At 46.6% G+C, this 13,661-nt stretch overlaps 1 protein-coding gene across 1 annotated transcript in view; it reads right to left on the bottom strand.

The window, feature by feature from the left end:
* LOC124179981 overlaps positions 1-13,661 on the bottom strand; it is a 53,133-nt gene that overhangs the window by 28,708 nt on the left and 10,764 nt on the right. Inside the window, exons 2-3 of the mRNA XM_046564903.1 lie at positions 6,901-7,061; positions 3,411-3,577 (exon numbers count right to left, since the gene is read on the bottom strand). Coding sequence (XP_046420859.1) covers positions 3,411-3,413 — 3 coding nt within the window. The 5' untranslated portion in view covers positions 3,414-3,577; positions 6,901-7,061. The remainder of the gene's footprint in view (positions 1-3,410; positions 3,578-6,900; positions 7,062-13,661) is intronic.

The following is a 13,661-nucleotide window of genomic DNA, read 5'->3' as shown; positions in this document are numbered from 1 at the left end:
GCGTACTTATAATTACTTATCCCACGCTTTGACGCAATTACCAGCGTCGAATACACCGCTCTTTCCCTTACCATCCCGATCATCCGCGTACCGCGTCTAGTTACATCACAGTTGGTAGAAATTTACAGTTCACGGTTTACATCTCGCCTCGAACTCCCTTCCAAAACCGCAATTCGAGGCACTGAGAACACTCAACTCTGTGCAACAAAGACTGACTCTCTCTTTCTTTCTCTCTTTCTCGATGCAGTTGAGGTACATCAATTCGGGATTGTATCCTTTGGGGAGTTGTTACACAAATCCGTTCTCCGCGAGTCAAACGATCTAGAACGGAACGCTGTTTTGTGAAATAAAAAAAAAATCATCAGACAACCCCCAAAACAATCTTAATAAACAGTAGTATAACAACGAGAAGGAACAGAACCATAGTCCTGGACTTATATGGCAGCTCGTTAGGTGTTATTGAGCCAATCTAACACTCCGGATCGAAAGGACGAGTCGGTTGTTGGCCGAAGCATTTGTCAGACTGCTAACAGGGTCTGCAGAAGGTTGTTGGACTTTCGCGATCTTCGATTCCACGCCACTCCATACGTACCTGCATCGTTGGTTCTTGGCCTTGTTTATCACACTTCTAGGTCTTTTAGTTTCGGTACTGATCTTACCTTCTATTGGCGGAGTTGTTAAAAGGTCCGTCCGTTTAGGAATTTCCTGTCCAAAAGAACTCGGAGATTAAATATTTAATTTAATAGTCACTTTGGATTGTCAGTGTTGATCTCAAAGCGGTTCAAACCCAAGACCGCGACATTGTTCCATCAATTTACAGACCTAGATACCCAAATACAGATTTTGATCAGTCGATACAGCGAATATGGGAAGTAATTGGCGTATCTAAATTCCAAATATACAAGCTTGCGGTTTTGCCAGCAAATTGCCTGGCCTTAATTGCATGGCAAAATTTTCGCTTCGCCGAAATTCAGGTCCAGGATTTCGACCAGCGGTTGATCAGTGTGCGGTCTGACTGGTGTTCAACAAGTCTCATAGAGACGTCTCGGCGATAATTACTTTATTACTCACGGCCAATTTACAGAATGGAAAAAGGGACCGACAAAGACAAGGAAGGAAAAGAGAGAAAGGAAGCCGGCCACCCTAGAGCGTATTTTTTATCGTTCTGACCAAATTAGCCGTGTCGTTTGCCTGCCTCAAGACTATATGGCAAAGGATGAACCACGGCTGCCGGCGAGGTGGCTTATCTTCATTTTTTTTTTTTTCAAAGCAAAAACTGAAAGGGAAAGAAAAAAAATGTACACCAAATTTTTTTCCCTCACCTTTTGTTACCCCTCCGAGGCTTATACTCTCGTGCTCATCGGACGAATGATAATTCGGTAAAGGGACAAAGGACTCACATTGTACGGTGGCCGCGTGGTCCAAAGAACCGACACGAGATCGGTGAATGTGAGGGCGAGGAAAGGGAGGAAAGTTAAATAAAAAAAGAACGATCCAAAAGTGAGGAGCGGAAGGCGGCACAATTTTGTTGCTTCATTTTTTTTAGCAGGTGAAGCCATCAATTTTCTTGATCTTATAATACTGTCATAATTATAATACACACACAGATATACCTCAATCGCTATATAACCGCAAGGTGCCGGATTTTCGAACCGGTTGAACAAAACGGTCGGTAAAGTCTTTTTAAAGTCTTTGGAGAAAGGTGGTGGTGATGATTTCTGTCATGATGAGCAGAAAAAAAAATCCGGAAGGTACTGAAAAACCTCGATAAAGAAAGCTAGGCCTTTTCATGATGTCTCGAAATTCCACAGGCGAACTAAGGTCACCTTTCGTCACACGAGATCTTCCAACACACGCCTTACACACACTTTGCTTCGTGGTATTTAAGGAGAAGGGGGAAGGGTGCGGGTTATTAAACAAGGGAGAAATCGAGCAGAAAATAGGAAATAATGTGACAGGACTGGAGTTCCCGGAGGTAGGGGAAATTTGAAACTAGCGAAGTGGCAAAAAGGACAAAGCAGTGAAAAGGAACGAATTCGAGGGAGGGTGAGAAGGAGAGGTGGAAAAACGTGTTCTTCAGAAAATTTACGCAACTCTTTTGGAGTTCCGAAATGATCAAGTTCTACAACCTTCTTGTGAGAAAAAACGGACCACGGTTCTAAACTCGGGATTTCTGAATGGTTAGAAAAACTCCAGTGGGAACTTTAAGTATACAGATTAGGGCGTTGACGAATTTTTGGTCCTCCCTCCCCTCCTTTCAAACCTACGTCAAATAATTCAAAAACAATTGCCTAATTTTTTTAGATTTTTACCTCAACTCTAAGATAGTCCGCATTGCGATCAGAGTATCTTATGGAAATAACGTAGGGAAAACTTTTTTTCTCAGTATATGTTTTATTGTAAAAGTAATAACGTTCCAGAAGACCTGTAACTGCAAGGTTTTAGTGTTAGTATCTGAAAAAAAATTCACATCGTCATACTAGGCTAAATAAATAAAAGTCAGATTTCGAGGGTGTCCAGATTGACTGATGTGATGTGAATTTTTTCCAAATAATAGCACTAAAAGCCACTAAAACCTTGCAGTTACAGATGTTTTGGAACATTATTACTTTTAGAGTAAAATATATATTGAGAAATAAAGTTTTTCCCGTGTTGTTTCCATAAAAAATTTCGAACACAAGGCGGACTATCTTAGAGCTGAGGTAATAAGCTGAAAAAATGAGGCAATTCGAGTTGATTTAGGGGTGGGGCGGTAAAAATTCGTCAACACCCTAAATGAGGACCACCCTAATACGCATAGTAAAATAAATTACATCCTCCAAACCCGAGGCAGATTTCCGGACTGCAATTCATCGGGCAGTTGATAGCTTCTTGTTTCCAGAGCATGGCTGTCCGAAACGGAATATCGTTAAAAAATCTCTGGTTAACAAGGGGGGAGAACGTTAGTCGAGTTTCTGTTGTCAGAAAGCCTGACCACTTACACCCCTTAGATTTTTATCGGGTTTCGGGCCGTTCTATTGTCTCTGGTTATTTTTGAGAGCCACGCAGCAACCGTCCGAGAGATGGAACCGCGATTGTGATGATGTACGAGGCTTATTACAACACGGCCGTGTCGGGCCCGAAAAGACTGCAGTCCCAGCGGTTTGAACCAAACCTGGGAGTTCTGACGGGAGCAGGTGCTGCCCAAGAAAGGGGAACAAGGAGGGGCGGTCCTCTGATAGAGTCATTACAAGGCAGGTGAGTTTGGGCCCGTTCCCTCCCTGCATCCCGCGGGCCTTGCGGAGCGATCATTTTCACCGCATACCGCACGCCTGGCCCGCGCCTCAAATGAACGGGTTCGAATAAATACAAGCGCGGGCTGGAAGCGAGAGACGGTAAGCTTTGCTTTGTAAGTGAAATGAAATCTGTACCATTAAACCCGTTCCTTTTGAAACGCGTGGTGTGTTTTTGCACCGAGAACCGTTTACTTTTCTTTTTTCTTTTTCTCTCTTCTTTTTCTCCCTTTCATTCCTTTTCTCAGATATCTTCTTTTTTCCACGAATGTAATCCGAGGACGAGACGGGCGCGGATTTAGCTCCTGAAAATAAACCGAAATTCATCTCCCTTGGCGGAACGGGCGAGGACTCCTCGCAATTCATTAATAATTTTAATATCAGCCACTGCGAAGCTGCAGCAGCAGTCGAGAAAACCGGGCGAACCGGCGACCCTTGAGCTCCGGTTCTTCTGTCTCAACTTAATCAACTCTTTGTTTGAGATTCAGCCGTGATTATCTTCCCCTCATTAATTTCACCAACTTTCGCCTCGCCTCGACTCTCTTCTGCCCCACAACTCGACTCCTTCTCCACCCTCCACGTCTTCGACTTTGGAGTAGAAACTTGCCGACTGTTTCGACGATTTCTATAGGGAAATTGCACCGGCGACTACCGTCCTCCAACTCTACGGGTAAAAAGAGCTGTTTTTTCCAATTCCCTGCCATTTATCCGAGAGCAGCAGCCTGCAGTTGACTGGGATCACGGGTAAACTGTTGCATATACGTATAAGACCCGGAGCTGTCGACTCGAGCAATTTATCAGCACCGTGCGGCTCGAATTCATCATCCGATGCGAACTGGCTCACTCGGAGAAGAAGTGGGGATGAATAAAAAACGAAGGTTAAAATACACATTGTGTTATTCTGCCTCTTCGGATTGTGCAAACTGTAAGCGAATCTCGAAATTGCCGTAGCTACGCGGAGTATAATGAAGAGTGCGGATGTGCAGGGGATAATTTTAATCCGCTGGAATATCGGAGCGTGAAACGTAGTCGAGAGCAATGGAAAGAACGAAAGTCACGAGTGGGCTGCTCGGCGCTCGATCGAATAACGTTGTTTGAAAGAAATAATTAGGTTCCGTGCGTTGAGTCTTGTAGTGGTGCTTTCCGCGTCGCTTGGATTGGCTTCGTTTCATTCCCGGTTTTGCCGCAATTAGCCTCATCCGTGCAGGGTAGTCGGGGCTTGAAAATCGGGGTATACATACCGAGACCGGGACGATCTCGTAAATAAAACGACAGAAATAGATAGTCGAGCGAGGAGGAGAAGGGGCGATAAACAGGGCCGAGGGCATGAGGGCGACGGATTCCGAGGTCGAGCGGGTCTGTCAGGGGCAATTATCATATCTGGTGAGTTCAAAGGGAGCGAGGAGCCGGGCGCTATGAGAATAAAACTAGAGAACGGGGGGAGTGATAAACGCTGATGCTGCAGGACTCTGCAATCGCCTTCGCAGCGAGCTTTCCGTATTTGAGCTGGCATTAGATCAAAGAATCCGGGCTACTCCGGACGCGCCTCTGCGAACATCAAATGAACGAATTTTTCAATTGTTCAACTCGAGAAAGCAGCCGGACTATGAACGATGAAGCATTTTTTATGCTGGCAGGTCGACTGGAAACCTTGATTCCTTCTACCATTACCGGCCTTATCTTATCGCGGCAGGGCGTCGACACTCTGCTCCGAGAATCGGGAAATCCAAATCGAGCCAAGACAGAGGAGCGGAATGCTGTTCCTATCTGCAACACGTCATGCTTTCACCTTCAATTTACAACCAACTCTGCATTCATGTTGAGAAGAAAGTTTTCAATCTGTACAACCGAAGACCGGAAACTTCGTATAATTTGTATGCTCGAAAAGTCATTTTAATTCAGGTGTCATCGACTGGTCATAGCGTTTTTGGTCAAAGAATCTACTAGTTTGTTTTTTGTTTTTGTTTTTTCACAACAGTCAAAGTTGGCTCAGACTCAATATCCTTTTGAAGCGACCCTGTTCTAAGCCCAAGTGTAAAAGTATTGAGGTTCGGATCTCTGTGAGCCAAAAGCGAGAGGACCATCGCTGCGTGAAATGGAACTTCTAGCGCAGGTGTCAAAGGAGCGGGAGTGCTGTCAGTCACTCGGGGTATCAGAGGGGAAAAAAGAGAAAAAAAAAGATACCTGCATGGATTACGGGTCGTGAGGTGATGCGGATAGCGAATTTTTCCTTCCATCCATAAAATAAAGCCAGCGGGGTTGCAGGGGAGGTGGCACGTGGTTGAGAGCCTGAGAGTATTCGAGAGTTTTGACAACCTGCCACAGCCCATCGAAGATCCTTCACACCCCCTTTTCACACAAGTCCTGGTATGCTGCAGGATCCTTTCGCCTCTCAGAGACCGGAGTTCAGGCCAAAACTCAGCTGGGTAGGCGGCAACGCCTTCCAAAGTGGCGCAAAGTGCTTTAGAAACAATGATTGTCAGGGACAAGCTTTTTGGCGGAGTGCGGGGTGCTGGATATGGATCAACCAGGCCACGGAGCGGCGAATCTTCGCATCTTACGGCCGAATCAATACGGCCGCGGTGCATCCGTGGGCTCGTTTTGGGATCCTCTTCCTCGTCGCCGGGAACGAGGGTTCGACTCGCGTACCTTGCATCCCGGGGAACGTACGAGGTGGAAAATCTTTCAGACGATTAACCAAAAAGGACCTAGACACTCCGCTGACGGAGTGTCTACCATCGCACCGGGTGAACACCGTCGGCGACACCGTCGGCTGAGCTCCAAGGGCTTTGGGATTCTCCGGAGGAAATTGAAAAATCCAGTGAAAAGCCCGATCGGGCTCACCGCGCTGCCCCGGGCGGTGGTGGTGTTGGTGTCTGCGCGGCGTGGCTCGCCCGGAGTATTTAATTTAACTTTTTCCTCGCCGCGGCCCCGCCGAATTCTCCATCTTTTTTATCTCTCAACTCGCTTCAGCCACATTTCCAATTTCCCCAAACCATCACCGAGACCAGGGTAGGTTCTCTTTGCCGGCTGTCCCGCATCACGATCGGCTAAGTTCCGCTCGAGGAAGACGACCCGGACAGAGGAACTGAGAATTCGAGACTCGATCCGTTATCGATATCCCTTTTCCGTGGAATGGACTCCATTCCACCCTCAAAAGATGTTCCAGATATGACGTTGGGCTCCAGACGGAGTTCGCGATTCTTTCAGCAACGTGTTTCTCTGACTTGCATCGCGTGCTTCGAATCTGCGCGGCAATGACAATGAAGAACCAATTTCACCTTCCGAGTACCGCGACACTGTTCCTTTCAGAGATGCCCATCAGACGCCCGATTCTCCGTTTTTACGACTGCACTCGATCCGCTCGTTCTCAGAAACCTCGCGGGGATCAAGACATTTCCTAGTTCTACCTGCCCGTACTGATCCGCCCTTCAATTACTTCTACCTGATACTTGTTCGAAGCTTCGATACTGTCCGTCCGACTACCACGACGGCCAACTCGATACACGGTGAAGCGGCCTCTAAGTATGATTACAGGGCCCACGGCTCCGGACCGAACACTCCGCAGTGACTATCATCTCTCCTAGCTCTTGTACTTAGACTACACCTACGTGTTACGAGTGGATACCTCGTTCAGTCGTCTGCTGCTCCTGCTCCACTCATTGCGACCCGAAATCCAGCGCGCTGAATCAATAACTTCACCGCAATCCCGCCGGCCAGGAAGATCGTTGTGTTATACTGACGTCTTCACATCGTTACAGGAACCGATCGTGTCTGCTCAGCATTGCTCTGAAAAAAAAAGAAAACTACTTCAGTTCCATGTAGGAAAAGTCCACAGCAAAAGAACTTGCTGATGCTGAAATCGTACGTTTAGATAAAACCACATAATTGCGAGTTATACTGACATTTCAAACGGTACAATAAATTAAGCTTCATAGCGATCGAGTTGCTTTGTTAAAATTCGTTCTTCTGGGCGGAAGTTGAATTTTTTCAATTTACGTCTGCTCGTTTATGTTAGAATGATTCTGACCACTACTTTCTCAACGAGTGACTACCCAAGTACCAAAATGCTCTTGGGCCGTTTGACAGGCTCTGCAGCAGTGGATTGATAGTGGAAACAACATTCCCTTCAATATTATTCACTCCTGATGGAGCTCCGAGCTCTGATTCAGCGGAAGAGTGGTTCTACCGTCGGAGCGTTGATACTTTTAAAAGATATGGGTTGTATATCGAATGGGAGGAGAAGGTACACTGCAAGAGGCACAACCGCGGTATTTCCAGCTCATCGAAGATTCATGCCTCGGTATTCGTTCGAATATGTAATCCTACCCACACAACGAAACATAACCAGCATTTTTCTCTGTAACCTGTCCGCCGAGTAATTACATACAACCAACGCCAGGCGGGCGAACATATGTAAAACAAACATATCCAGCAACGGTTTAAGTACGGGTTTCCGTCTCGAAGACCCAGCTCAGCTTCGTCTCCCTTTCTCTCGATCTCTTTTTCGCCTCTGTGACCTGCAGCCGGCTCTGAGTTAATGAAGATCGCCTATCGGCTTTTCTCATGCCCGCGAGTTTGGAGGTTCGATTTTTTATCGTCAAACGCCTCTTGTCACCCCTTTGAGCCAGGCTAGGTGCGTGAGCGGCTCACAAGGAAGATATCCCGGGTCGATCTCTGCAATTCGATTTCTTTTGCCATATGTTATAGTAGACTAAAAACTAAGTGACACGTATTTTTTTTCATCTGATATTAAACACTTCAAGGGATTAAACCACCCTCCAAAGTCAGGCCTGTCAAAGAGCGATTTGCCAGTTTCACCAACAAAAACATTATATTTATTAACTAGTCCAATTGAAAAAGTTTTCTCATAACGATATAAAAAATGTACTTAATTTCAGTTAAAAAAATAACTGCCCCAATCGCCCCTTGATATACCTTACTGTGGAAGGTGGTTTCACCCCCCTAAAAGTGTTGATTTGCAGATAAAAAAAATACGTGTCGCTCAGTCTTCTATAACATATTATAAAAGAAATCAAATCGAAGAGATCGGCCGTTGCGTATTAATATATATACATATACATATATATACACATAAGAAATTGGCCGAGGTATTTGGCCGGGCTCTTAATCAATGGGAATTCAAGATGCATCACAATCCATATCTCATTGCCGCACAGGTTTTATCCAGGTTCGAAGAATCCCGGGCTTGCTCGACGTGTCGAGATTTTGAAAATGACGTATCGGGGTCGCCCAAAGCCGGGACGAGATCAAGATGATAGATGGAGTCTCCGTACGTAGCCCTGCAACTGTGTGAAGCCATGTGCTCCCGGATCCCAAGCTCACCCCGTTGGGTATACCTCGTATAAAGTATACGCGGCTATACGCAGGAGCTCCAAATCTGTCCCCCCACTCAGAGGTCCTTCCCATTTTCAAGATGCAGAAAACCAGGGGCCGTGAAACGAACAACTTGGTCATAAAAATCCACCGAACTAGAGACCAGTTGATGGTTGGGGTTATGGACAGAACCGTGCAGTAGTTCAACATCTTGGTTTAAAAAAAACATATTGCATATGAACCTCAAGCTGATGGTAGACCGTAAACATTTTCATGGTCCATTTTGGTCCAGAATGCCGATTTGGCTGAGAAAACTGTTCCGTTATCTACGGCTCTGCCAACTAGCTGCTCTATCCGGTAACCCTAACTAGTCGGAATGAGCCTGATAGTAACCGCGACTCTGCATACCGGGAAACCGAGCCGGGGGCTTCTGCTCGACTTTACGTGATCCACATCCTGGGCGGCGTGGCAAACATGCCCACGGTTACATGCTTATTGTATATATTTAGATGAAAGCTTGAAGGGAGAGAGCCACGCATCGGAAACTGGCTGACGGAATCAAACGACGCGTCAGTTTAATGTTACCCTAGTGGTAATGCAAGCGGTTACATTTGCCGTTTGACAGGATGCAATGGATGGTTTTTACTCGAGTAAGAGACTACGAGCAAATTGAGCCACCACCCCTGTCTCCAGTCGCGGAGTAAAACGGTTTTCAACTCTGTTTGAACTGCATGCTTCAGATAAGTAGCCGAAGAAAAAGTAGGACGGTGGCAAAGAAATGATATTATAATAGTATGAACAAAAAACAAAATACATTGAATCTACCAGCAAGCTACCAGATACATTTTTCACATCTGGTTTGAAGTATTATTATTATTATTATTTTTGTTACTTCTCGTTCTCATTCTGCTTCTCCATTGAAACCCCAGATTTTTTAAGAATTTCAGTGAAATGTGCAGCAGTTGTTTCAAAGATGTATAATAATTTCTTTGCAAAGAAGTGAGAAGATCCACGTGCCTTGCGTGCATATAACCCCAAGTACTGCAATAATTCGTCAATAAATCGCAATTCGTATCTCGGCAGGAAAGATCGGATTCCCGAAAACGTTGGAGTTTACATATAAATAGTTCCCTCGTGCAATATAGGACTGGCATAAAGCCACGTTGCGTTATGCATCGATATACCAGGTACGTTTATCCGCTGGAGGAGACATAACCGTTGCCACAAATCAATATAACCGCAAACATGGTATGTATTTACGAAGGAGCAGTGCATATTCACTGCTCATTCCGAAGCCCGAACGAGAGAAGGACTGAAACGGACAGAGAGAGAGAGAGAGAGAGAGACAGAGAAAGAGAGAGAGAGAAAATAATGAGGATTGAATTCTAAAATTGCAGCCTTTCAAAATTCATGAGTACGATTTATACGTATTGTATTCAACGGCGTTCCTCAAATGATGGGGTGGGGGGAGGGAAGGGCAAGGGCGTGCCGGGCTTTCACCGTCGTACCAGATTAATTACACGCTGTTACGTCAGCCGGTGTTTGTCTCGTGTAAATAAACACACGCCTCGACGCACCTATCGCCGGCTACAAGGTGGAGGACCCCGGTCTCCCAGTCCCGAGGCCGAGATTACCATTCAATAGAAGCGGATCCAAAGGACTCCTCGGGGCCGTTATACGGCAAATGACATACCATATTACATCCAGAGCCTCGGACCGGCTTTTCAAGCACGACGTCGAGGGAAAATACGTTGCGTTATTTCTGTCAGGTTCTGTTTGTCAGTGAACGCTTCAGCTGTGACAGTAAAATTCCGGACGATGAAAAATTCGTGGAACGCAGCTCATCGGCACCTCATTCATGTCCATGATCTGGCACCGCGATGAAAGAAGTATTACAGGGCCCGTATCATCATTCAAGTATGAATAACCTCGTGACAATAATTAGCTGGCCTCTACCGTGGAGAACGTAGAGAGCGCACCAATGTCCCGGCACAAATGACCCAGAGGGTCAGTAGATTATCGTGGAAAGCAAACGAGGGGGCGTGTATCGGGTTTTCATTGAACAAGCGCCTCCGGAACGTATCTCTTCGGTTAAAAGTGGTTCGGACGTAGATTCGATCGGCGGTCCGTCGGGGTGTCGGCCTACTGCTGGACGTGTGGTGCCTCTTACGAGCGCGTAGACGGCTAACAGGGTTTATCCGGAGCACTGATCAGTCGTTAGCACGTCGACGGCGATGCAGTTGCTCGTGCCATGGACCGGGAGTCGAGTGTCAAAAGGGTCGCCGGTACAGAGCGGTCAGAGACTTGTGGCGAGATAGCAGAGCAGCCTACAGTGGACGAAGCTCATGCCATGCAGCTGCAGTTCGCTATAGGGACTTATATTCAAATAGCGGAGACTAGCGGGGTGGAATGAAAAGAGGTAGATTTTAACGTTCGGCTGCACCCTCAGACCGAGATGTTTTTCAAACGAGACATGCCGGTTGTGTGATGTATAGTGATGATGTGGCGGCCATTAGAGAACACCCTCGTTCGAACCAACGCAGAAGCTCCTTTCTCTACCTCCTTACCGGCAGACATGCAACTCAGCGCTTTGCACTCTTGCAAGAAGTGTTGAACCGAGAAATATATCGAGGATTCCGGGTGGAAATAGGAGAATGGCGAAAAACTCCAATGCGAACTGAACGATTACTCCTCTTACGAACTAAACGAGCTGCTCGGCTTTCCTCGAGGGGTGAAGATGTTACAAGAATACCATAGAACTTTACCGCCTTGCTTACAATCTACAGAGGTCATGCATAATTTGTTGTTATTTTGTTCCGTCGAATGGCTATCCAAGCAGATGCTGCAGCTATAATGGTCTGAAAAAAAAAACGATTAGTTTTTGAATATTAATCCCCCCTCGCGTCGACTCTCTCCATCTCTCTCTCTCTCTTATTCTCCCTGGAATGTAACTCTTGAAAATCCTTGCCAACGCGACGATGGAGAGATACAACACGTGGGAAATACACCAAGTAGGACGACCACGAATACGTAAATCATCCACGCTTTTGAAATTTCACTTTCCATAACAAGTGGAAACCCTTAGCGTTATCAGAAGCCAAAATCTTGTCCCGAAATTTGGCGTTATCTAAGATCATGGACATCGCTATGACATATTCATCGTTCGTCGCGTCATATATTCCTTGAACTGTCCAGAGCATGGAAAATAAAATGTGGAATAAAAAGTATGGCAGTGGAATAGCGAAAGTCAATACTGGAAGGCAATCGCCGCTTTGTGAAAAGGGTGAAAATCTTGGCTTCGTTTATAACGGGGATGTATAGGTATATCCGGGAAGCAAGAGTGGCGGAATGTTTGGCGAGCACTCGTTCTCCAGAGCTGCATTATCCAACCGTTGAATTTTGGATGCAGAAAAGTTTAGAGAGGAGGTGACGGGGGTCATCATAGCTCGCGCAATAGTCGGGTAGTTCGACTGGAAGAGCCAATCGTATACCGTGAGTAAGAAGAGAGGCGGGAGCGGAGGTTCTTTCGCCGGTCGAATGACGGGGCTGAATATTTATCAAGCGCACGTCCCTCGCTCCTTTTTGTACTCAGACTCTCTTCTGCACGGGCATAGACGACGCCGTCGACGTTGACGTCAACGCGGTATCGCGCACCTAGCATAAAACATCCCATTATCTATCGTGAAAGCCTCTTCCCGTCTCTTCTCCCGGGACGCCATAACAGTAGCCCTTCTTCGCTGAATGAAACTATACAAACTACGGGTACGAGACGAGGCGAAATGGGGTGAGATACACGAGCCCATTCTTTTCCGGTTGCTTCCTGCGCCTGAGTTACCTTCCAGTCAGTCTCCTACTATACCCTGAGTCGAGGAAAAGGGAGAGGTGCGAAGAAGATGGGAGAGATTGATTAAACGGTTCGAGACTTTGGCGTTTTCCTTTTACCGCTCAACACCCACCCGCCGACGCTGCCACTGACTCGTCTCCAGCCCTTCCACCATTTTCACCCCTCCTCCTTTACCCCCTAAAGTCGGTGGTCTTGTAATCACTGTTGTCACAGGTGGGCTGCATCGGACCTCCCGTTAAGCGACCTTTAATTACGGAAGCTCATATAGTCGCCAGCTTCTCATGTCCTGCTGCTTAATGGCCTCAGCATGGCACTTTGGTCGGTGTCTTTCCCCAAATCGAGCAGAAAACGGGCGTCGTTTCGTCCTCGGAGATCATAATTGAATTGCTCGTTCACGGCTTGACTGCTGTTTCCTTCCTCTTTGAACCCTTTCGTGTTCAACATTATTCTAAGTAGAGTGAGACGTCAACTTTTTAACTCAACTCCGTGACTACAGTTTTTCGAAAACGCTAAGTCGACAGGGCTTCACCTTTGAGTCAGCTTTCGGATGACCTTGACCTCAGGTTTCACGTCCAACCACAACGCGAGATCAAGGATTAGCTTCTATTTATCAAGGAAAGCGTCGGGTTAATCCAGACCGAACCCAGCAGCCGGAGGTTTCCGATCCAATGATCTGGGCGGGTTCGGCCCTGGGGAAAACGGCAACACTTAGGCGCAATTTCAACGTATCGAATGATACCGGAAGCACAAGGATGATTAATCAGCGATAATTGCCATGCGTTTCAACGGCAAATTCTTCCAACAGCTTGCCAGATTAAACGCAATCGAATAGCGACACCCAATTTAGATGAGGTATCAGAGGAAACGTCGATTTTATTTCCTCGATGCTAATAAGTGAATCGCCCTAACGACGAGTTTTGTACAAAACTCCGTCGCACGTGAGTATCGGATGGTAATCCAGTTAACCGGCTTAGGGAGTTGGCTAATTGTCGGCGGATCGTAATCCGGGACTCTATCAGAGGCAGACAAGCATCATACCTCTCCTAGTATCAGCGCTGGAATCCGAGCATCGATATCTTCTCTGAATCGGATTTTCATCTTTCGGTAGGTACCAATTGGACCTACGGAGAGTTTCGCGGATCGCGCAGATGAGCTTGCGGATGAAGTCCTGCGGGCAAAATGCATAAGCGGACCGGCAAGCCGGGGCA

The sequence above is a fragment of the Neodiprion fabricii genome, chromosome 4 (assembly GCF_021155785.1).
Source record: "Neodiprion fabricii isolate iyNeoFabr1 chromosome 4, iyNeoFabr1.1, whole genome shotgun sequence".
NCBI classification, from domain to species: domain Eukaryota; kingdom Metazoa; phylum Arthropoda; class Insecta; order Hymenoptera; family Diprionidae; genus Neodiprion; species Neodiprion fabricii.
This window is presented reverse-complemented; position numbering and strand designations above follow the sequence as displayed.